This window comes from Xiphophorus hellerii, chromosome 20, assembly GCF_003331165.1.
Source record: "Xiphophorus hellerii strain 12219 chromosome 20, Xiphophorus_hellerii-4.1, whole genome shotgun sequence".
NCBI lineage: Eukaryota > Metazoa > Chordata > Actinopteri > Cyprinodontiformes > Poeciliidae > Xiphophorus > Xiphophorus hellerii.
The window spans coordinates 6,704,272-6,729,238 of NC_045691.1; the positions used below are offsets into that span (position 1 = coordinate 6,704,272).

General features: G+C 36.0%; 2 protein-coding genes across 2 annotated transcripts; one reads left to right on the forward strand and one right to left on the reverse strand.

Moving 5' to 3' along the window:
* Positions 1-7,596: 7,596 nt before the first annotated feature.
* ilrun (inflammation and lipid regulator with UBA-like and NBR1-like domains) lies at positions 7,597-17,519 on the reverse strand. The gene is made up of 5 exons (XM_032549325.1): positions 17,246-17,519; positions 15,425-15,579; positions 15,101-15,298; positions 13,967-14,271; positions 7,597-10,220 (listed from the first exon to the last, which is right to left on the reverse strand). Exons 1-5 carry the CDS (start codon positions 17,401-17,403, stop codon positions 10,185-10,187), a joined length of 852 nt encoding a protein of 283 aa, XP_032405216.1. The 5' UTR covers positions 17,404-17,519; the 3' UTR covers positions 7,597-10,184.
* Positions 17,520-18,693: 1,174 nt separating this feature from the next.
* Positions 18,694-24,524, forward strand: snrpc (small nuclear ribonucleoprotein polypeptide C). Its single transcript, XM_032549326.1, has 6 exons — positions 18,694-18,835; positions 19,737-19,779; positions 20,350-20,458; positions 22,730-22,789; positions 22,992-23,093; positions 24,059-24,524. The coding sequence occupies exons 1-6, from the start codon at positions 18,828-18,830 to the stop codon at positions 24,178-24,180; spliced, it is 444 nt and encodes a 147-aa protein (XP_032405217.1). The 5' UTR covers positions 18,694-18,827; the 3' UTR covers positions 24,181-24,524.
* The last annotated feature ends 443 nt before the right edge of the window (positions 24,525-24,967 follow it).

Sequence of the window (24,967 nt, forward strand, 5' to 3'; positions counted from 1 at the left end):
GGAAGCAAACACTAAATCTTAAAGATTATTGCCTTTTTAAAGTTTCTCCACATAGGTCTTTGTTTTATTATTTAGCTGATTGCTGTCAGCGTGAGTTTAATGTTCGTCACAGCTGGGATAAATGTGAGAGGGTGTGCACAAACTGTGTCAAGACTTTGCAGTCGTCAGAGTGTTTGTGGACACACCAAATCAAACTGAGGGATGACAGACTCCTTTCTTCAGAGAATTCAATTTGAAGTCAGACAGAAATGTATGCATTTTTTATGGAGAACCCTGCCATAGTGCATTATTTTTGCTCATTCAAATATAAGTGAACATGACATAAGATACATTTTGCAGTATAGGACACCTCTCAATCAAAAGTATATCTAAAAAGAAAGTACCAATTTGTACTTGAAGAAAATTTCTGTTTGCTTGTGGCTTCTCCTGACATATATTTCTTGAACTTCATTTGCATGGCAGTTTCTTTATGTAACCTCATTGACCTTTTCCCTGGCTTTGGAACAACATTCGCACAGTTGAGAAGCAATGTGCTAAAAGATGCCAAATACCAAGTCACAATTGGTGTACAGTGAGCTTGATATGAGTAATGATTGCGCAGGTGTCCCTACTGTAAACAGGTCTCAGTGACCCACCTAAGCTGTCTTAGCAGTGTCAATAAAAACTTTTTGGTTGGCCTCAGTGTGATCTTTGTTGGGTGCCGAGTTTACTTTTGTCAAGTACACAGTCGGTTATCATCTCATAGTGGTCATGACACCGCTTCCAACTGTTATCTAACTCAACAAGACACAAAAATTACTTTTAATTCAGAAATATGTGAACTAGCAATTTTAAAATGTGTGTTGGATCACATTAAGCACTTATGCAAGACGCAGAGTGAATGCACATGAGAAAGAATGACAGATGCACTTTGGCTTTGGAAATTTTAAAAACTGTTTATCAATGACGAAATCCTCTGAAAAATGCTGACAGTGTAGTGATAAAAAGGAACATTTTCTTCTCAAGTTTCTTCATAGGTACATTTTTCTGGTGATTTAATATAACAGTCAGGCAGCATGCCAAAAGCACAGTGCAGCTTGTTAAACAGTGTTATGTTGCACAGGCATGCCTGATCCTGCAGATGTTTAAAAAAAGAGAAATCATTTCAGGTTAGAAGATAAAAATTTATGGAATTAATGAAATTTTGGTTAGTTGAAGAAAATGCACAACATGTGCAAAAAGTTTAATGTTTCATCACTGGTGTGGTCTGGGCTTTTGCACACATAAAACTTCACCTGACAAAGTGAGAAAACACGTTGTCCTTTAGGCAATAGTCAAAGCAGCTAGTGAGGTTTCTATTGAAACACCCATAAATAAAGGTTTTAGAGTGTGCTGCTCACCCAAAGCAGCTCACTGGTAAATTAATGGTGTAAGGCCAATCACCACATTTAGCCTTTTTCTTAGTCTGTGAGTAACAAAAAGGTAACAGTGAAGGGCTGTGTGCAGACAAATGGATATCTGACAGATATTGACAGACAGGTGTCTGACAGATATCTGGGGCTTTTCCCAGAAAAGGACTGAACTGTAATTACAACCCTGGCAATGTTTACAAATAGGAAATACCAGAACTTCAATGTCCTGTGCCGCTATAGACAGAGAAACTAATTAAACTCATCATTAAAGGTCATCTTTTGTTAGATAGAAACGGCTTCAAAGGAACAACTGCAGGTAACGTGGTTTTGTGGTTTTGTGTCGTTAGCATTAGCCTCTTTCACTAATCATTTCCATCATATGAGTCAGACGATGTCAGACTCGTTCCGAGTCAGATGTAACAATTCCCCTTAACGCAACAGTTCGTATACAAAGCACATGGAGACTGCATAAAGGTGTCTTAATGTTGTATATTCTTAAAGTGATACATGAAAGGAGCTAATATCTTTGAATATCAGGATACCAAGTGTGGTATTATAAGTAAATTAAATATGAATTGAGCCAAAGCATAGAGGTGGTAGTCTATAAACCACTGCTTCTGGTAGCAATCGAAAATTAATATGATATAATTTGGGCAGTTGGATAAATAAACTCACATAAGACTCAAGGAAACAAGACAAGTTTAATGGTTAACAATTACTACATAGGACAAAATTGGAAAAACCATCAAAATAAGAAAATAAAATAGCTTGAAGAAATAATTAATGGGTCAAATATTGCATCTAAAAAAACAAGAGTTTTTCCAACTCAGCTAGGAAGACTGGCTCCTGAAGTTTGTAAGGCAATGTGGTCTGTGACAGAATAGGCCAATAGATTGGAAAAGTTAGAGGAAACTGATTTTTGCAAATGTATAAATGTTGGACCTCCAAAGTGAAAACACCACACCAGTAAAAAAAATATGAATCAAGCTCCAAACAATTAGTAGGTACAGTATATAAGGATTAATAATCGCTTAATAATGATGAATTACAGACAGAAATATTATCCTGTGTGTTTTCTAATTTGCTCATCAAGAATACCTCACATGAAAACTTGTTGATTACTATTTAATAGATAGGACACATCAAACAGTTGTTTAAATCCCATCCATTTTTATTTCCTTATTTGACTTATTTGACCCCAGTGACTTTTTAATGTCAATATAAGCTTCTGACTTCCTGTCATTTGGTTTTGGAGGCATTCTCAAACCCTTGATATGTATTTCCTTATAAGCTTATCAGGTCTGTTTGTTCAGTTGCACCTGGTGCTGTTGGCACCATCATTTTAAGATGTATTCAGTCTCACGTAACTTTATCAGTTGAAGGTTTCCATTATGAAAGACAGCACCGAGTATAAGAACAGCCTGCCAAAATGCAAATGTTTTGGTCTCAAAAGTTGCTGTGAACTTGCCAGTTGTTAAATTGGGCCTCTTTGTTTATCAAGGTCTGCCTGCTATGTTAAATGCTTGCTTCCTCTGTGACACTTTTTTTTTTTTTTTTTAAATGCGTGGACAATGTTCACCAAGGAAATGATTGCAGCAGCTAAATAAATACAATTGAAACAGCAAATAATGTGATTTTGCTGATATCGTAATCTCCCAGTCAAAGTGGAGTCTGGTGTTTTCATAACATCCCTCATAAAGCTGAAGATGTTTAAGATGATACACCCAAGGTATCAATTGTCTACTGTACGTATGAGAAAGGAATAAAAAGTGAAATCTTAATTTTGTGTGCATCGCTATACATATTTAACTGAAAATGTATTTGGAAGATGTATTAGTCAAATATCACTAAGAAGATTTCTGGGATTGAGAGGTTACACAAACTTGTCAGATGACCCCCAACCACCTAATTCAAGACATATTATGCTGGGAAGCTCAGAGGTTCAAGTATCATAGTGTCAAGCCCATTTATCACATTCCATTGATCATGGATTGGTCCGAATACATGCCCCCTGAAATAGGAGTTTCAACAACACATCAACCCTACACACACCAATAAACAAGCAGCATCTTGGTTCCCCACCAACAATACTGTGGCCATTCCCTGGGTCTTTCCATGATCAAAACCCATTTGTTGCTGGAGCAAATCCTTTAAGTCAGGCAGAGTAACAGTTTGGCTGAAAGATTTATTAATAATAATAATAATAATAATAATAATAATAATAATAATAATAATAATAATAATAATAATAATAGTAGAGGCTGCACAGTGGCGCAGTTGGTAGCACTGTTGCCTTGCAGCAAGAAGGTCCTGGGTTCGATTCCAGGCCCGGGGTCTTTCTGCATGTTCTCCCTGTGCATGCATGGGTTCTCTCCGGGTACTCCGGCTTCCTCCCACAGTCCAAAAACATGACTGTTAGGTTAATTGGTCTATCTAAATTCTCCCTAGGGGTGAGTGTGTGTGTGTGTGAATGGTTGTTTGTCCTGTATGTCTCTGTGTTGCCCTGTGACAGACTGGCGACCTGTCCAGGGTGAACCCCGCCTCTCGCCTGGAACGTGGCTGGAGATAGGCACCAGCAACCCTCCCGACCCCATTAGGGACAAAGGTGAACAGAAAATGGATGGATGGATGGATGGATAATAATAATAATAATAATAATAATAATAATAATAATACATGGAGGTACTTCTGATTCTACTCAAAACATAAAACCAGTTCACTTTTTTTTAAATTGATGTCAACTTTTAGAGAAAAAAATTGTTTACTTCCCAAATTTCATCAGGATGTTGTAGAATATGTTTGTTTTTTTTATTACTGTTTTAATCTAAGGAAATGATTATCCACTGTTTGTTCTCCTTATGAGCTCCTTATGCTCTGAACCAGTCACAAAAAGGCTGGCACATGTTACTTGTCATTTATGATGCCTTTAGTGATCTCCACCCAGACAAATACAATCTCTAATCTAGTCGCACTGATACTTCCAAAGACGAAAGGTTCTCTGGTTACCAGATGGTGCATTAAAACATGACCACTTCCTATCTACAATTCTGACTACACAATTACATTTTATTATAGATAATTACTTCAACTGGTATAGAAAATCTGTCATGCTTGACATTGAAGGAAAATCATGATACTCTGAGTGCAAATCCTGATAGGAGGTGATCAGAGTGTCTGGTTAAAGGGACAATCGACAGAAATTTGTCATAATTTATGCTTTTCTTGTGGAAAGTTGTTTTTTTTTTTTACACTGAGGAGAATTAAGGTCGCTTGCAACATTTATACTTGCATTTTAGAACAGTTATAAAAAGAAATATTAGTAAAGACCTCTGTAGCAAAAGTTGAATAATTTCTTATTTGAATAAAACCCATTTTGTCCATTTCTAACTCCTCTATTCCCTTAATACCTTCACTTAAACTTCATGAACCCCTGAGGATAAACTCCATTTCGACATGACAGGTATGATGGGCAGTTATCAAACATGTGACTGTTGACACAAGCACTGGTGGGAGACGAGATATATGATAGGAGGTTTGGCAGAATTCACGTTGAGACAAAAGTCAATATTTGCCTTCAGTTGCCCTGTCACTTATGTATGCACAAGCCCCATTCAAGCTCCATCCAAGTGCCTCAATGCACCCGGCATGCACACAAAAAGCACACCGATGACAGGGTGCTGGTGTTACTGTATGCCCCTCTGGTTTCTTCCAGTATCATAGTTATTTGGATGCAAACACAGGAGTGAACACATTTAATTCTTGTGAAGAATTAACAAGCAAAAAAAAAACAACAAGTGCTTTCTTTGGGCTACAGGGGAGTTGAAGTTTCAATGGAAAACTTACCAAGCAGGACTAAAGTAAATAATCACTGAATAAACAAGGCAACTTGAATGATTGGTATTGTGTCTTCTTTTCTTCAAACTCTTCTTTGGAACTGAATATGTGTGTGTGAAGTGTATTATTCTGCTGACACTGGAGGGATTTAGATCTGGTTCAGTACAGATGCAGACCAGGTAGAGAAATAATTAGATTTTCAACAGGATGGTATGTCTAGAGCAGACATAAGAGCACCTACATGTAAGGCTGTCGTAATAAGCAATTAACCAATTAACCAATTAATCATACAAATAATTAAAATGAGCTCAATTATTTCCATTGTGATAATTAATATTTGTTTGAAGGGAAATTGTGTTTACTAACACATCATAATCCATTTTATTTATGGTTTCAGCTGTAAGCGTTTTTTTTATTTCCTTTTTATTTATTGTTTGTTATGTTTTATTTTGGAACTGTAAAATATCTTCCAGTGCCAGTGTTATATGTTCTTTTCAAAATTAAAGTGTATTAATATTTAAGAGGGTGATATTGGATTATTATGGCATTATCAATATATTACTTGAAACAAAACAACAATATTATTGTTTACTGCAACAATTATTTGGGGTAATTTATCATACAGGAAACAATCTTAAAACAGTCAGGCAAAACATGTTAAAGTCACTATCATTTCTTATTTGATTTTAAATATCAAAGCTCTATGCACTGTGGGTAATGCTGAGTAATGCATCAACAGTATTACTGTCAACCAATAGCCCTTCCACTATGCTTCTGTTGACAGCGTAGATGCATTCTTTATTGCCATTCTGCACATGCCATCATCTCCTTCCCAAGCAAATAATTTACTGCCTATTGACGACCTGCACAAGAACCACCCCAAGGCATACATGATGAATGGGTGTAAGGTCCAAAGAGCAATTACAGTTTCAAAGTTTCAAAGTTTCAATTGTTCATAAAACAATGATCTCAAAAAACTCTATATTTTTATCATTATTACAGTTGCTTTAAGATGATTTTACTCACAGCACATATCTAACTATTAACTAGGTTCAGCCTCCAGGAGAATCAATACTTTTCATACAAAATCTATGCAAGGAGAGTTATGGAAATATGTAATATGCTGTTTGACATTAGCTTAACTACAACTTTAGACCAGCTTTTGTCTGCACTTTTACTGAACTACGTCCATATCACACCTATTCCCTCCATTGTTGTAACTTTTTTTCTGTGGTTTATATTCACCAAGTTGTGCATAGAAGTAAGTATTCAACAATAAGAAAATTAACTCAGTTTAAGAAATCTGATTTAACTTTACAAAGAACCTCACAGAACCTAACATTATTCAGCACCTTTATCACTATTGATCTGCATGCTAACACTTAGAGGGAATGGTTTCAATCTGTTGACCGGAAACAACAGTTCCATCAAACTAAATGCAAACCAATGCAGAAAAAAACTTTCTCCCAGAGTTACGACTGAACATCCCCTTTCAGTCGTAACTTATCTTTCTATCTCTGGATGAATCTACTTCTTTTCCACTCTTTTGACTAGGTTTTGCAAAGAAAATACTCTCTATGCAATAACAATCAATTGGATAATTTTGGTTTTGTTTGGCATCCCAGATATCAGTATCACATCATCACTGCTCCTTAAACGTGCTTTCACTTGTTTCTACTGTCCACCAGTGGAATGCATTTAGGTTTTAACTTTGTTGTGCAAGTACGTTAATGTTTTTGTACTTTATTTGACTGTGTAGCTGTTGCAATTCCACTGTACATGATTAAATTGCATCAGCCTGCTGCAGCACAACAGAAACAAAAGAAAGAAACGTTCTTGGGATTTTGGGGGAAATTATAGTCTCACAAAAAGTGAAGAACTGCTAAAAGACATGAATAAAAACCTAAAGGTGCAGTTACAGAGTGCTAAAACAGAACACTGAAAGCATTTCTTCATATTAGAAAGAGACATTCTATAACATCAGTGCTGCCATGTTACATTTTACTATGTTTGCTCCAAACTGGGTTGCGGTTTCTTTTCAACTGAACAAACTCCAGTTACATTCACTATCAGAATGTCAATCAGGATTATAGTATCAATTAGTGATAAAGGTCCTGAAATTAATGGACTTTTCAGTTGTATTCTAGATTATTCAATGGGTCTGTATGTTAAGGAACTATTTTAACTATTTGTAGTTTGTAGTAAAATTATTTACAGAGCCTTTCCAGTAGGAAAGGCCACCTACTGCCTTTCCAGGAGGTGGCAGATGTTAATATTCACTGCAATGAATGCTAATCATAAAAGAGGTTAATCTTTAAAGTTTGAAATTATCTATGGACATTTTACACGACTATAAAAAAAGACCACTTAGTCATTGTTTTAGTGTTAATTTAATCATAAAAATGCTCACTTATAGATACAGAAAAAAAAACTTTAACAACTTCATCTCCACATAAATGTGCTATTTCAGGACTATGCAAACTCTCAACACATCCACTCACCATGCCACCCATCTCAAGTCCATACATAGTCACAAAAATGAAACTAAAGAATAAATCCAGCAATATTTAAGCTTCCTTAGCAACCGCCCGTCACACATGATCCCACAATAAGGAAGCTCACGCACACACGCACGCACGCACACACACACACAGTTAGATAGAAAACAAAAACTGTTGTGACTAACAGAGGCAATGAAGAACACTGTATACTGTTTGGGAAGAGGACTCTCGTGACAATTACAACAGAACTGCAAAAGGCTGGTTCAGTTTACAAATCAGCAAATCATTTTTATGGATAGTAAAAGTTTGTGCCAGCATTTTGGAGAAAAAAATAGTAAAGATAAACAATTGTGGGGCTCTGTAAATAACTTTTTTCCATTTAATTAATTTTTTTTTTTTTTCAAACATGCATGAAAATCACAAGCATGATGAACATTTTAAAACTGAAGGTACAGCTTCAGGTGTAACAGCAAAGCTCATTCATGTGATCGAAACAAAAGGCAAGTTTATTTTTTTATTTCTAACATCTGATATTTCTGTGCAGCAATTAAACTGCCGTTTTTTAACCTTTATGTCCTAAAATGGAGACTGTTAGACAAAAAAAAAAAAAAAAGGACAGGATTTTTTTTTTTTTTTTTTGGAAAATGCTGGTGTCACATCCCAACTCTATAAAAAAAAAGTCCTCAGCAGAGGTGGTCAACAGTATAGTGCAAATATTAGAAAACAAATCACCGGTGCTAACAATGCTGATGCAAACCATTATATCTAGTATTAACATGTTCTACCAAGCTCAAGCTAAATTGGTTCTCGTCGCGATCTCAAGTTTGTCTTTTGATTTTTAGCACCACCTCCTGGCCGTCAATGGGACATTTTTGACTCTGCAGCGCACAAAAAGACATGAAATAAATAACATCAGGGTACTTGTGGCAAAATTATCCAAATAGATCACCCAAAAATACTTCTGAGGTACATTACGTTTAAAGCTCTCTCTGTAATGACGTGTATGTGTCCATTCATCCTTTACCCAAGTAGTATACACTATTTTTACGTCAGTTAAATCCAGGGAGAAACCATTGAGATACATCCACAACAGGCACGCTCGCGCATACATTTTATATTTACTACACATCCTGTACACATGGACTCAAACTACAGTCACTCACCAGGCAAAATAGATTTAAATGGCTTTTTCAACCCTTCTCACTCACTCACTTCCATCCTTGTTGCACTTCAGCATCTGTTTAAGGTGAAAACCCACCATAGAAACCGCACACTGTCCCATGCAAACTGAATTGGGCAGAATCACATTGTAATACTTGACAGTTAGTGTTTTGGCTCTCTGGGTTGTATCTTTGGGAGTAGTTATGATCATACAGACAAAATAACTGATATAGAAGACCAGCTTATTGATAAGGAATGCTAGATAGTGTGACAACGTTTAGTGTTGCAGCATGGGAAGTTTTTCACTGTTTCCTTCCCAAGAAATAAGAATAAATAAAAAGCTGAAATCTTCATGTATGAGACTAATTAAGAAACATATTCCTTCAGATCGAAAAATATCTACACAACCAAAGCGTCACAATTCAAAGGTCACATCAGCAAATGTTGAAACTGAAATTTGTTAATCTCCTGTTTAAAAATGCTTAAACAGGCCAAATATGTTTAAGATTTTCTCTCTAAAAGCTAAATTTGAAACGATCAAATGGGCACTACGCTTGAACTAAGAATGGCAGACTTAAAATGATGAAAGCCAGTTACTGACCGTAGGCCATCTTGAGCTTCACTAATGGACTAACCCTTCATTTGTCACCAAATCAGAATGCTGTAGCCTTTGGACGACAACAAAAGTCATGATTGAGAATTTCTACTAAACAAAGTCCTGCTTATAGTTCGACCGATCAGTATTTTCATGATCCAACTTTTCAATCAAAGTCTAATAAAATTAGAGTGTTGCTGCTTATAAAAGATACTTTGTTGTTTTAACCCATGTGAAAACACTTAAAATGATACATGATTGTTGCCACTTTTTGAGAATAATATTAAACAGTTTTTTGAGAATTCAAAGGACAGAAACTGTTCAGCTGCCCATGGGAGTAGCAGATGTATGTCGGTTTTTTAGGGGGATTTTCTCCTTATTTAGGCATGTCTTACAAGTTAAAATAAAAATATTCTTGTGTATCCATCTTCAGAGGTTTAAAGCACTCTTAAATGAAGCATTCACACGTGTGAATCCATGTCAGGTTGGATGTTTCACTGCAGTACATATGATCCATCAGGTCACCGTTGTTTGTCTGTTGAAAGGTCCATAAAGGTTTCAGGGAGAGTTGTCATGAGTCCATAAAAAAACAACAAAAAAAGAAAATATCAGTTCCTTCCCCCCTCCAACTCCTCTTCACTTAAGGATTCCCATGATGTTAGAGCTCATCTTTCATCATGGGGGTGAGGGGTCTTTGTCTTCCTAGCTCTTTCCAAACGGATAGGGACCATGAATACCCTGGAAAAAAAAGATGGAGAATGCATATCACTTTATGTTTTTATTTTGACATTTATGTACCAACCCTATGCCTAATATGAACTTTAGTGTTCCCCTAGCTTAGAGGAGAATCTGTAGGATAACCTGTCATGCTTATTTTAATACAAAGACAAAAGGTTTTGATCAATTAGGTTCAACCAGCCCAGTGAAACTATTGAGCTGAAACTGGGATTAAAATGTGCGCTGTAGATGTTAATGATGATACAATACTAAGACTGGTGATTCAATTAGGTAAGTTGCTTCATTTAGTTTCCCCAACACATAATTTGACATTACATCAACAAGATATCATCCAAAATGGTAGCTGATTTAAATAATTTAATTCTGAATGGAAAACTAGTTGATTTATTAAATACAAATGTAAATATTTAGATATTATTTTTCAATGACTCTGCTTTTTAACTAATAAAAACCCGAAAAAGAATTTTCTTAGGTAAAAATAATATTATACGCAGCTAATTAGAACATATATGTTAAAATTTAAGTCCATATACTGAAGAGTAAATATAATCCTGGTTAGAACAGTAACTAACGATTACTCTAGTAGTCGATTAATTGGATGAAACTAAATTTACATATTCTGCATTTTATTTTAACTCCTTAAATGTATAGATTTTTTATATAGATTTTTCTTTACTTGTAAGCAATAATCATCAAAATGATCAGAAATCAACCCTGGAAACATATCACTCTGTGTGTTAGGAATTTATCAGTTCAAATTATGAAATAAATTAACTTTTCAATAACATTACACCTTAACAAAACACACAGTTGTGACACATTTTTTAAAAACCTGCAAGAGACAATTTGTAGGTTTGATAATTAATTAGAGAATAGTAGTAATATTGATAACACAAGCACACATTCATAACCTCATAAACAGCCAGTGCAATGCTTCACAAGAAAGCAAGAAGTTTTGATACAAAGGTAACTTAATTTAAAATATAAAACCGCAAACGACATACTGGAGTCATAATGGATAATATAAACTGGTGGGAACTGATATATCAAACGCTGTTATTGCATAGAGTTCAACCTGATAGCTAATTAAACATCTGACAAGTGTGTGGATAAGTAATAGTAGCAGAGAAAGGCTGACTGACATATGAACTCTCAACACTGAGATCAAACATCAGTTCTGGTCTGGAAAGGGACGTTACAGCTGCAAAAATCATAGTAATATCAGTGACTTATTTTAATACCATCCTTCACACGCTCTTTGTGAAGAAATCAGGAACTGCTTTACTGACATAAATGAGTACAAATCAAAAGTATCACGTGAGAGGAGACTATCCATGTCTGTGACTGTAACAAGGAACTTGATCTTCTTTAGGATAATGTCCAGAGGAACTTGTACAAAAAGGTTTGGGGTAGTTAAATTACATGCTGTTCTGTCCAACACACAGATTTACAAGAAACCATCAGACACAACCTTCAGCATCCTTGAAATAAAAAAAGGATAAAAGTCCTGACCAAGTTGTTCAGGGAAGAGGTCACACAAAGTTTTACAGACGTGTCTATTCTTTAAGCAAAGCAGAATTGGATGACAATAACATTTTCTTTTCTGTAGTTGTAAGTTATCAGCTTCAGCAGATTTGGAGCAGCCGACAGAAAATCAGGTGATTACACTATGTCTTAAATGCTGTGAAGCATTAAAGACATCGTTATGCAACTTACGATTACGTAGTATAATCGTTAGTTGCTGTTCTAACCAATATGCAAATAACAATATAATAGTACTGCACTATTACAAAATGAATCCCAAAACCCTGAATAAAACAGATGAGTGGAGTGACAAATGCAAAGGGTTTAATGAGCAACGAAGGAGTGATTTTGACTGGCCTGTGACTCAGTGACCTTCTGAATTTGCAAGAGCTGGGCATGTTTTTCTAACCTGCATGACTTAATACAGTTTTTCCTTAAACCACGAGCAGCACAACCAGTATTTTGGTGGAAATATTGCTTAGCAACATCTAACTAACTGTCTCTGTCATGTGTTTTTGATGAATCAGTGTGTGTTAGTGAGAGTTTAATTTGCTCTTACTTCTTGTATGAGCTGCCTAAGAATTGTATGATATTTCAAATCGACAGACAGAAGATATTGAATATTTTAGTCTTAATCTTAAGTTACCACAATAACAGCTGGCTCTACATAAGCTGGCTACATAAGTAGCTCTTTTCCATTTCCAACAGGTACCAACTGACAAGGAGGTAATGTAAAGTAATTTAACATTTAGTTAATAAAATATTTGCAGACTTCTTCACTCTTAAAATTTTTTAAATGCTTTAGATTATTTTTAAAGCACACTTTAAAAAATTTAAAGTGTGTCTAATTTAAATTAGACACACAAAACTTTCAGGTGTTTTGTGTGTCTAACATGTCTGTGATATAATCAGTTACACAGAAAACCCTTTTGCACTGCACAGCCAGACCCGGACCGAACCGGGCCAGTCTGGCTTCTATGCAGGGCTGATCGATTTTACATTAGCACTTCCAGCCCGGTACCACCCCGCTCCCTGGAACCCCAAGCGCTGCGGTTCCAATCGAGCCGGCCAGACCGAGCTGGTGTGGAGTTAGCCGTTGATTGGCTGCGGGGACAAAAACAAGTCGTCTTCCAGATCTCTGGGTCAGAGGAACGTTTGTCATTTTAATATGTGGTGTCAAAAAAATGCCGTCATAATCTATTCTTACCCGTTTTTAAATGAGAATAATGACAGAATATTCAATTGTATTTTATTTTCTTTCAGTTGAAATAATTTTAAACAAGCTGAATGAACGATCTACATTATGTCACCAGATTAAACAGATAAATATGCAACTTTTTCCCGCAGTGAAAGAAAAAAAAAAAAACCTACACTGGGATTACAATTGTCTCTTGCGCCAAATATTTTAATGGTAAATGTAAATAACATTTCTCCAATTGAACAAATCAGAAGACGGTAAGGTTGTGAACGAGAGGATTTTCACATCTGACGTCGCTAAAGCGGTAGTTCAGCTGGCAGCGAGTCCAACTCAGAGACAACACTGATGAGATTTTTTTTTTTTTGTTAAATGTAAAGCTGTGGTAAATGTTTCCCTCAGCTTACTTGCTGACAAGCGCAAATAAAAGGAGCTGGACGGGAGACCCAAGAAGGAAACTGTTCTGGCTAGGGTGGCTGGGGAGATCACCTCGGTTGTTTTAGCAAGAATTCGATTTACATGACGATCAGACTCAATGCAAAATGACCTAGGGCTATAGGACCAATGGGACAGGGTCGAACGGAGCCGGGTTGGGCCAGGCCAGACCCCGCAGTGCAAAAATGACTATAGATAGATATAATCAACTTAACAGTATTAAATTCTGCTTGTTAAAGCACCCAGCATTAAAAATGATCATTAAAAATGATCTTAATGCTGGGTGCACTGTGAAAAATGTCCTGCAGATTTTGCAGTGTCTTTTGAAAACATGCAAAAAGGTAAATAAACAGACTTTTTCACCTTCAACCTACATAATCTTTGTGTTTTTCTCTGCTGGCAAAATGTTTTACAATAAAAATATAAATTCTTAATGAAAATATGCCAGAACTTTAGACACAACTGGGTTCAAGCCAAATAATCACTGTTCTAGTTCAGCATATCTGCATTTGGGGAAAAAAAAAAAAAACTCTTTACATACCCCTACTCAAAGATATCAAAAGTATTTATATTTATATATAAACTTACGTACCTGGCCATAAGTCACCACGGAAAGATTTGTTTGGAGACCGTTTGACGCCCTATTTACAGCATTATGAGACAGTCCGTTCTGATCTTGCTGGATTGGCTCTTGTGTGCGCTCCCAGGCTCCTCCGGGGTCTCTGAAGCTGCTGTCAGTGGCATCATGCTTGTTCTTCTGCGGCGAGGCGAACGGGTTGAAATCCCCCTGCACGTTGCGCTGCGGTTGCGTGTTGAATTCCGTCTCAAAGGAAGAAAGCTGCTGAGTGACGCCAAGTAGACCGCCGACTTCTACGCTAAGAATCACCCAGATCACATCTGCAGATACAAGGAAATAGAGTTGAAATCCGAATAATGAGAGAAAGGATATGTCAGGGATGCGGGTTTTTTTTCCATTTTTTTTAATTTAAAGTTTACATACAGAATAAGTACTGTCTCTTTAATGAGGGAAAACCCAGATGATGAACCTTCTAATAGGATATCTATCAATAAATATATCAATAAGGTCAACTTACTTGTTTTTTAATAATTTAAAGACATTTTAAGGCCTTTATTTTAAATAGATGAAGATTTTTTTAAGGATACATGGACACCATGCTGCAAGAGGAACTGGTAGATGGAATCATGAGGAAAAAAATATTATGTGGAAATATTGAAGTATCAACTAACGACATTAGCCAAGTTAAAGCTTGGGGGCAGATTGGTCTTCATAATGGACAATGGCCATAAGCATACAGCCAAAGTGGTTACAAAGAGGCTTAAGGACAAAAAAGTCAAAGTTTTGGCACGGTCATCACAAAACCTAGATCTCAATCCTAGGTTTTGAGACTCAATACTAAGTTATTGAGTTGAATTATCAACTCAGTATTTATTGATATTTCAATACTAAATATCAATAAATTTGATATTTATTGATATCTAATTCTGTAGATATCAATAAATTCCCTATATCATTATTGTAGCATTTAGTAAATAGAAATCATTTTGGTAATTCTAACTGATCTAAAACGAGAAGTTTGGTCGGCTTTAATTTGAAACAATTAGGGGGAGAAAATGTCTACGTCTAATGTACTGTCATTCCTGGGGTCTGAGAAAATAAAAGAATATCTACTCAGACTTAGAAATGAAATTCTGCAGTTTTCCCTACCTCCGTAGAACAACCCGGCTGCTGTGCACATCCTCCACTGGCCCTGGTACATGCCTGGGTTTGTAGGACTTCTCATCTGTACACTCACATCTGAAATTTCCTGGGGGTCTAGAGACTTCACCATAACGGAGTTTACATGCCCAAACTGATCCCCTCCAATGTATTTGAGACAAACACCTGGCGGCCATGACTCTCCGCCTACAAATGAGAAAAAAATCAAAGCAAAAAACAAAGTTAAGAAAATGTTTTTGTAGATGTTTAGTGATGTATAAAGGTGTAAAGATGCTTCCTGACAGAGTTAAGATGTAGTAAAAAGGCATGTACCTGTGTTTTGTATTCTCCAGGTCTTTGTGAACAGTGTGTCCGGAGGAACAGACTCTCCTTCGCCAATTGTCACATCTTCAACAAAGGACATGGATGGTGTGTTGACACTGGGGCTTTCGAAGTCATAATATGCACCAATAGCAGCCTGAAGGTTCCTGTTCCAGCATTATAAAAAGAAAGGAGGGGGTCATCACATTTTTAACATGCATTAACATCCATCAAACATTCTATCTGAATCTTTGGGAAGAGGTTTGTGTTATATTGCTTCCCTTAGAGTTTTTAAACAAATCAAATTGCTACAACAACTCATGTTCACAAGTGCAAGTTACTTGTGCGATTGAGAGAACGCTGTTAAAATGCTTTACTTGACACTCAGAGGTTTCTGAGAAATAACAAGCACTTTTCTTTAAGTGAAGCATATTTAAATCATTGAGTACAGCAAACAATGAGTTTCACACTTTAACTACTACAGCTTAATGCATTTTGTAATTCTATTATGTGGTTAAACCAGTTACAAACTTGAATATGAACAGGCAGGGACACAGCTGACGGCTTTAGAAATGGACAGAACACTAGAAAACATCCAGGATGAACGGGCGGGGATGAGAAACTACAGAGATCAATGTGTTCACTTGAATAAAAGACCAACCTGGATGTAAAAACGCTGAAGTTTTTTTTAAATTAAGGTTTTGTAACTTTCAAGCCGGTTTAGTCTTCTTGCTAATGCTGTGACTTCTGTAGGAACCAACACAACATAAGAAGTTGAATTTAACTTGGTGTTAAGGCTCAACAAGAGGTAGTCACAAGTCCCTTTTAGATCAGAACTGAACGCAACCCCCCTAATGGATCACCTTTTTCCTTTCACACCATACAAGTACAAGTTAACCTACAGAGATCACAGAGCCAGAGTGATTTCAGAACATGGAGATGGAAATCCTGATATATTTGTAGTTAAAAGTTTGCTGAAAAAAGTACATGCTGTTGACCCATGTGTTTGGAAGATTTTCATTTCAATGCACTGAGTAAACAGGAACATAAATAAAATCTGATATTTTATAGCATTTCAACTGCCAATTTACAGAGTTTAACTAATGAAAACTGTATGTCTAAATTGTATCTTTCTATAGGAAGCGATATTGTACATATATGAAATGGATGTACTAATTACCAAAGAACTGAAATGCCCCAAGGTGCTAAAGGTAATAAACTTTGTATATTTAATAATTAGAAAACCCTCAATTATCAGTTATTTTTGTCTGGAGGCTCGGGGACACCATCCTAAAACGTTTCAGTGACTGAAATTACAAAGAATCACGTCCATTGATTAGATCATTTGATCAGGAACACAGAGGCGTTTTGATCACTGCTTGCTCTTGCTTTTGTCTCCTGATAGATCACGACTGATTCTGATCCGAGTCGTGGTTTCACAAACAGCTCACTTTGAGCAGTTCTCCACGCTATTACATAATACAACAAACATAACCTAACCCAGGAGTATAAAGTGTTTCATTTTTTAACGTTAAGTTTCTCAACCAGGTTGGTATTGTTTTTGGAACTTTGTCGCGGCAGTGGAACTCGTGGTCAGGGACAACTTTACTGTTTTACTTCCGTTTATCTTAAATGGCCCACTAAGAGTTAACAGCCATTTCCCGTAACGGAAGGATAAAATGACCCGTGCCGCACTGACCATCAGCACTCATCCCTGGCCTACAACAGCCACTTTATTTTTTATAATTTTAAAACAAGATAACTAGCTAAGCCAAGAGCTAAGTTAGCGCCATGGTGCTGTTCAACAACAGGCCCACCTATCCCCGCACTCACCAGTTGGTCATGTCCAGGAAGAAGGCGCAGCCGGCCGGGTTGAGCTGGAAGCCCAGCAGCCTCTGGAACTCCGAGATGAGGACGTCCTTGTCCGTGGTGCCCATGCAGCTGAACTTCTGCATGAGCTCTGCATCCACGTCCATGTCTGTGCCCTCCATGGATGGCGGGTCGTCCCGAGGCGGGGGTCCTCTTTCAGTTAAGTCCGAGGCCTCGTTCAGCCATAACGACCAGCTCAATAACAACAACAACAAGCGTCAGTGCGCATGGCACGAGCAAGGGGGGACGACGTTTGACGTTGCAACAGTGCGTGCGTCACTTACAACGTCATCTGTTGCTATTTGTGGCCACCTTTTCATTGGTTTATCAATGAAATTCATGTAAAACATATTTCCGCGCACACTGATAAGAAAGAAACCAATTGAGGTTATGCTTTTGGAACTCTGACAGTTATTCATAGGCCATTCAGTGGACATAAGTTTGGAACATTTTAGTTAGGTGCAATTTATGAAATTAATTTAAATGCTAATACAAAGTGAAAAATTGGACATCGTGTGCTTTAGTGACGTCGTAGTTATGGGTGTGGATGCCAACAGTGCACCTAGTATATATATTTTAGAAATAGGATCCTCAGCATGTTAAAAAATAGATAAAGTATGTTGAGACACAATTGCTGCACCGTCTGAAATTAAAGATGTTTAACATTTTTAAACTGCATAATAATAATAACTAAATCAGGTATCCCTGATTATAGTTTTTCTAAATAATTCAGAGCCCAACAAGTAATTTCCACATCAGAATCTTATCTGTTTTTCTATTATTTATTTATGTGCACTGCTGTTTGATGATTTGAATGTTACAGTTATTCATAATAAAAAATAAAATCTGCTTTGATAATTTCTATTAAAATTCAATGTCATCATCTTACTGATCTCTTATTAGTTAACATGGCTGTGCCCAACAGCCCTTGTTTCACACAAATCACAAATTTTGCACTCTTATAGTTACTTTAGTTAAAATGTTCTTTCATCTTAAACATTCAACAACCCCAACGAAGGTTGGCAAAAGGTTTCAATTTAGCATTATCTAAACATTTTTTTTCTGATGTACAGTATTTTTCATTGTAAATTATATGTGCTTTTAAATCAACGCTGTGTTTAATATGATAGACTATTTTATTATAATGTCAAAAATATTCCACTTGGGTCTGGTGATGAATGAAAGAATGAATAAGTGAAAGAATAAAGGAAGAAAAACAGAAAGTACGAAAAAGAAGAAAGAAAGAAACAAAGAAGGGAAAAAGAAATCATTTTCTATTATTAGTTTTGTCATATTTGCTTCCTTTGTCAAGGCATTTGATTTGCATTTATTTTATTATTATTATTATTATTATTATTATTATTATTATTATTATTATTATTATTATTATTATTATTATTATTATTATTATTATTAAATAAAATCTACCAAATTATCGCGATGTTGCAGTCTGGTAAGCGGAACTGTCTGCGTTCCGCCTTCATAGCGGGTCGGGAAGGTTTTTGGGAGCACAGGAACCGCGCTCTCAACGTAGTTTGCGGACAACATGCCGAAGTAAGTTCTGAAAAAAATTGTTTTATTTATTTGGTATTAAATATTTCCTAGCTCAGTCGGAATAATGATTACGTTTTACTTTTACTGAGTCACGCGCTGTGCAAAGATAACATTTGAAATCTTTTAACCCATGCTGATCTCTCTTTGTTTGGGATGTGTCTATTTGCTGGAACGACTCTGAATGGAAACGTCTACATTTATTGGCAATCTATGAAACACAATAAAACACACATTGAGTAGTTTTGGACATTAAAGATAATTATTTTGTGATATTTTAGCAACTGTTGTATATTTCTTCACACAAGTCATTTTGTAACGGTGCTATTTTTCGATCGCAGCTCATCTCATTTCCATGGCTGATTTGTACAAAATATGGTGCTCTTTTCGGACTTTTAAATTTGCCCTTTAGGTTAGAGCCAGTATTAAGTTAATCTTGTAATATTTAATAGTCATTTACATTTTTTTTCAACCAACAATTTAAAGCAGCAAGCAAAGATTCTACTCCTCTCGTCTGAAACACAATAGAATTGTACATTTAAACCAGCATTCCCTAGAAACAAGCCAGATTTTTAAAAAGATAAAATTTGAAGAGTATAAAGTAAACAAAAATTATGATGGGCAAAGTTCAAGGAAGATATATATATATATATATATATATATATAACTTAGATTTTATTGATTAAGGTAACTCTGAGTCCAGTCACTGATCAGAGCTGACTATTTCTGGTCAGCCTGTATATCCGAAAAGTGTGAAATATTTTGTACATTTTTCTAAATGCAGTTGTGAATTATGTCCTCTCTTTCTTTCGGTGCATTTGGAAATTGGCATGCAATTTTGATTTAGACATCAGTGCATTTGTTTCAATTGACGAGACATTTTTTGTTTTGTTTACTTCCACAGGTTTTATTGTGACTATTGTGATACATACCTCACACATGATTCGGTAAGTGACAATTGTTTCTACCTAAATTGTTGACTAGATTTTTACTAATCTGTGTACCAGTTTATCAATCTATAAAAAGTCATGACGATTCATGAATTGATGGGTAAATTATTCACCATTTATGTCTAATTGGGATATTTGTTTTCTCAATAAAGTTGGATCATGTGAAGAATATGAGTGGTCTTAAAGTTCATTCTTATTTTGTTCCTTCTGAATTTAATATATTTATACATATTATGTTGAGAGCTTGAAGACAAGTCAAGTTCCTTGTTTTTTTCACAAAATCTTGATAAATAAAGCTGATCTGATTCATGCAAAACTGTCCTCTGAAAGTGAACATACGATAGAATTTTTTCCTCTTTTCACATCGCAAGTAGAAACCTCAGCTAAAGTTGCAAAACGATCCAAAAAATGGCCTTTTAAAAACAGATAATAGTTGCTTGTAACAACCATTCATCCAAGCTAAATGTACTCTGGCCTTTGCCTTCTTTGTGTAGCACATTGAGTATTTAGGATATTTTACAACATTTTGCTTAAACTTAACCAGCTCTTCCTTCTGTTTTGTCTTAGCCTTCAGTGAGGAAGACTCACTGCAGTGGCCGAAAACACAAAGAAAATGTGAAAGATTACTACCAGAAATGGATGGAGGAGCAGGCGCAGAGCTTGATTGATAAAACAAGTAAGTAAATGTCTGTCCATCTCTGGACTTTAGCTAAAGTTAGTTTCTGAAGTAGCTAAAAAAATGTTGCACACATTTGAGGATATTTATGATTTGATTGGCCTTAATGTTGGGGATGTTTGTATCTTTCTGGATTACTCTGTTCTAAAATGCTTTGCATAAATCTGGAAAAGCTAAGCTTTCCTATTATATATTCAACATGTCCCTACTTGTACATCACTTTCTAATTAAAATAATCCACTTTATTTAGTATGCACTCTAGAATAGGGTGCCAAGATCTGATATGTCTTTGTTAGATTTTGCTGACACAAGTTAAATTGGATCACAATTAATTTCTTACTTCATCTCATAAAACACACACACACACCTTGTCAATATTTGTTTGTTTTTTTGTTTTTTTTAGTTAAAGTGAGTTACGTGTGCTCGCCTTCTGTCTGTTTCCAGACAGTAAAAGTCATTTTGTATTAAAATTGAATCAATGTTCTTATCTGTTGTTCAATTTTTCACACAGATTGACTGTCTTATCCATTTATCACCCCATAATCATAACATTTCCATAGAGGAAAACAAATTATTTATAGAACAAACCAATACATTTAAGACATACACTTTTTTTGCATGTGAGTAATTTAGAATACCGTAAAATGTCTGTGATTAGTTTTAAAAAGAAAACCTTGTATGTTATAGAAACTTGTTGAATAAAATGTGAAACACTTATTGTGCTTATTGTGGCTTATTTATTGCAGCTAATGAATTTAAAAATCAGTTCATAAAATTGGAGAAGCACATTGACCAATGAGATTTATCGTACAGCCATTTTCTTGTCGTAGCCTATAGTATTATGGGTAAGACTTCTGACTTTATTGGTCCAGAAGACGGTTGCTGACGCGTTCCACAAGGAGGATAAGCCACTAAAGATCACCTCTTAAGAGATGGTTGTTCAGAGTGCTGTATCCAGGCATGGTATTGGAAAATTTAGTGGAAGAAAAATGTGTGCTAGATATAATTGCACTAGAAAAAAGTATAATGTAGCAAGAATGAGTGCTATATGTATGTATGCTGATATGTTGTCTTATGTAATTTGGATGTTTTTATGTAGAAACAGAATGTTAGATTAATATTGCCAGTTAAATATTGTTTGACAATATTAAACTGGCTGAAATAAAGATTGAAAATATAACACTTTGTCTATTATCAGCCTATACAACTTGAGTTGATTTTTAATTTTAAATAATTTGACTTGAACTGCAGAAAAATAACTTTGGTGTGCAGCTTGTTGGAGGTGATTTAGCTTGTAGGCCTACTCAACAGCATTCACAAATGTTGAGCATGGATTAACAATTATGTCTGCAGAATTGTCCATCTGTGGTTTCACTTTGAAGGATGAATGTTTTAACCTGCGTCTGTATTTGTGAAAAACTGTTTATATAGAACCCTCTTCCATGTGTTTACTCTTTAAGAAAGACAGAAGTTTATTTATTTTGTGAATTGTATGCAGTGGAGACTAAAAATAAGCAGCCTTAGTCATTTCTTTGTTTTGCTTAAGGAGTAAAAATGTTTTACTGAATAATGAGTAGGATTTTCTAAATATTAACTATAGAAGATTCAGAAATGTTAAAAGTAGATCATAGTATGCTTTTTTATGTGAAACTGACCTCTAGGGGCAGTAATGTACTGGTGATTTTTCTCTTGCTTGCATGTTCCCTCTTACCAATGCAAGCACTGCATGCTTTTTTTCTATATTAAGTCATGTGGTCAAATGTGGACAATAAAAAGCTGTTACATATTCCACATGTGGGATTTCAAAGCTCTTCTCAAACACTGGCCTCTCTCTCTATCACAGCTTATTTTTCTCCCCCTCTGAGATTACAAACCTCTAATCCACACATGTAATGCAAAGCTGATGCACAGTTTGGCCCATAACTGAGGATGTGATGTTTGGCAGATGAAATGCTTCTTTGCAACAAAAAATCATTCTTTGCTCCTTAATGTTTTGGTTTATTGGTAATTTCATTCATTCTGCACCCACACTTAAAGTAGCTGCAGACAATAGCATTACATGAAGAATTTGCAATGGTGAAATGTTAAAGGCCTCATGCATTTGGCTCTATTGTTGTTTGCATTCTGTGTGTAGTTTATGGATGACATTAAATCTTGACACAAAAAGCCAGTGACAGTATGTGTTCTTTATGTACTATTTGCTTTCAACGATGAATCATTTGTCTGATGCTTTTGTGTGTTTTAATATATTTTGCCTTTCTTACTCAACAGCGGCTGCTTTTCAGCAGGGAAAGATTCCCCCCACACCGTTTCCTGGTGGTCCTCCTCCAGGTGAGTCCGTCATTTCAGATCCCTTCGAATTAAAGTCAAAAATATTTCCGATTAATACTTGGTGTTGTATTCTTTTTTTTGTTTAATTTTGAAAATGTAGGTAGTTTCATTTTAATCAAACAGCAACATATTAGCAAATCTTGCAACTTGCTGTTCACATATGTTGCAGTGTGTCTGTAATATTTTGTTTGTGGCATCGCAGGACCGCCACGGCCAGGCATGCTACCAACACCTCCAATGGGAGGCCCTCCGATGATGCCTATGATGGGACCTCCTCCTCATGGGATGATGCCCGGTGGGCCTGGTAAGGAACAGCTTCCTTTGAAGCACCTTTGGCCTTTTCAGGGTTTTAATTTCACCCTGAAAAATCAAGGGTTTTTTTTTTTTTGTTTTGTGAAATTTCTTTCTTATCTCCTCATAACAGCCAAGTCTGTGTTCACTCACTAAGACACTTGAAAAGGTCATGAGTAGAAAGCCGATTATTCATTATGCAGTTAATGATTCTCTGCAGTTTGGTTCACAAAGTCCAGCATGATGCGACTGTTGCCTAAAGCTTATAGGAGCACAGATCTGCAGTGTGCAATAAGTCAATATTTATCCATGTGTACAGTGAAATGATGGCCATTTCTTAGAGGGAAAGTATTATGTAAAATCTGCTTTTTGGGGCTTTACGTCATGTTAAATTGTTGTTTCATCATCAAAAGCTTACCTGGAGTGTTGCTTTGATTCTTTCATGTATGTTTCAGGAATCTTTCAATCTTCCATGGTATCTATTCAGGTGTGAAAAGCGCTTAGTCTCACCAAGAGCTGCTTTTTCTACGGAGCTGCCATCTCCAAACTTTGGCCTTAACTTCCCCACTCAACTCCTCCAGACTAGCAGCAGTTAAACACCTGGCGAAACTACTCATATGAGTATCTGTTGAGCTACTCATACGAGCTACTTCTCAGTTAAAACGTTAGGCCTTAGTGAAGGAACAATATTGTGATGATGTGCTGAAGGCGGAGCGTAGGAAAGAGCAGGAGCTTCTTAAAGTGACAGAGGCGCAATTTCAAGGTGTTAAATTAGGAAGTCAAATGTCTTTTAGTCATGTTTGATATATCCAGCATTTTTATAGCAACTTAAGTTACTTGATGGTGCCATTTCACAGCACAGGGTGCCTGCAAAATACATAAAATTGCCCCTTTAAGTGTTTGTAAAGTTATCACTATTTATATTGCTGTGTTGTTGTAAAGCCTCCTCTCAGCTCTGTGTCCTATTTTCCACTGTAGGAGGCATGAGGCCACCTATGGGAGGACCCATGCAGATGATGCCAGGACCTCCACACATGATGCGCCACCCTCGTCCCATGATGATGCCCGTCAGGCCAGGCATGGTGCGACCAGACAGATAAAGCCAAGAAGACTTTGCACTCTCATTGTTGCCATGAACAGATACTGTCCAGGGAAGATGTTTAAATATTTTTTCAGTGCAACTTTCACATCTGTTCCAGCTGGAAAATAACCTTCACCTTACAATTGTCATTTCTATTAGAATTCTTATTGTCTTATATTTATTTACTGGGTTTGAGTCAATCTAAGAACCTAGAATAATCTCCCTCCACAGACAAACTGTTCAGCACCCATGTGAGTGTTTGACTTGATGTTAGTTGCTTATTTCTTTCCCCCCTTTGTTGTGGTTTTAAATGATTTTGTACATCACTTGCATTGGTTGAGAAATAAAAACAATGCTTGGAAATTCTCCTTTTTATTTATTTTTGGCCTGTCTTGCCAGAAACCTTTGATTTCATAAATGCAGTGGATTACGTTACACTAAGATTATCATCAAAAATTTCATTAATTCAGCTATTCAAAGAAATTTAGGCATGTTAAATAGTGTCATTTCTCACAGAATTATGCTTCGATTGTCTCTCTAATGCTGATGATTTTAGGTACTAGCTAATGAAAACCAAACTGATTGTCAATACAATAATATTAGGACTTTGATCTTCTAAATATGCCCACCTGAAAAGTAAGATATTATTTAACATTTACAAAATTCTTTTTTTAATGTTTTGGTTTCTTAAACATTAAACTTTAGACTAAACAGTTATTCAGTCATTGACACCCGCAACAAAAAACTGTTTTCTCATCAAATGTTGAGGAAAGGAATTTACATTTTTCTTTAGCTTAAATCATTAA

Bases quoted from the DNA above. Each gene is read 5' to 3' on its own strand.
- snrpc (XM_032549326.1), top strand. The intron at 22,790-22,991 runs GTGAGTCCGTCA...GTGGCATCGCAG, and splicing joins TCCTGGTGGTCCTCCTCCAG to GACCGCCACGGCCAGGCATG. The intron at 23,094-24,058 runs GTAAGGAACAGC...TTTCCACTGTAG, and splicing joins GATGATGCCCGGTGGGCCTG to GAGGCATGAGGCCACCTATG.
- ilrun (XM_032549325.1), bottom strand. From the start codon at position 17,403: ATGGAGGGCACAGACATGGACGTGGATGCAGAGCTCATGCAGAAGTTC. The intron at 15,580-17,245 runs GTGAGTGCGGGG...ATGCTGGAACAG, and splicing joins TTCCTGGACATGACCAACTG to GAACCTTCAGGCTGCTATTG. The intron at 15,299-15,424 runs GTACATGCCTTT...TCTCATTTGTAG, and splicing joins CTGGAGAATACAAAACACAG to GCGGAGAGTCATGGCCGCCA.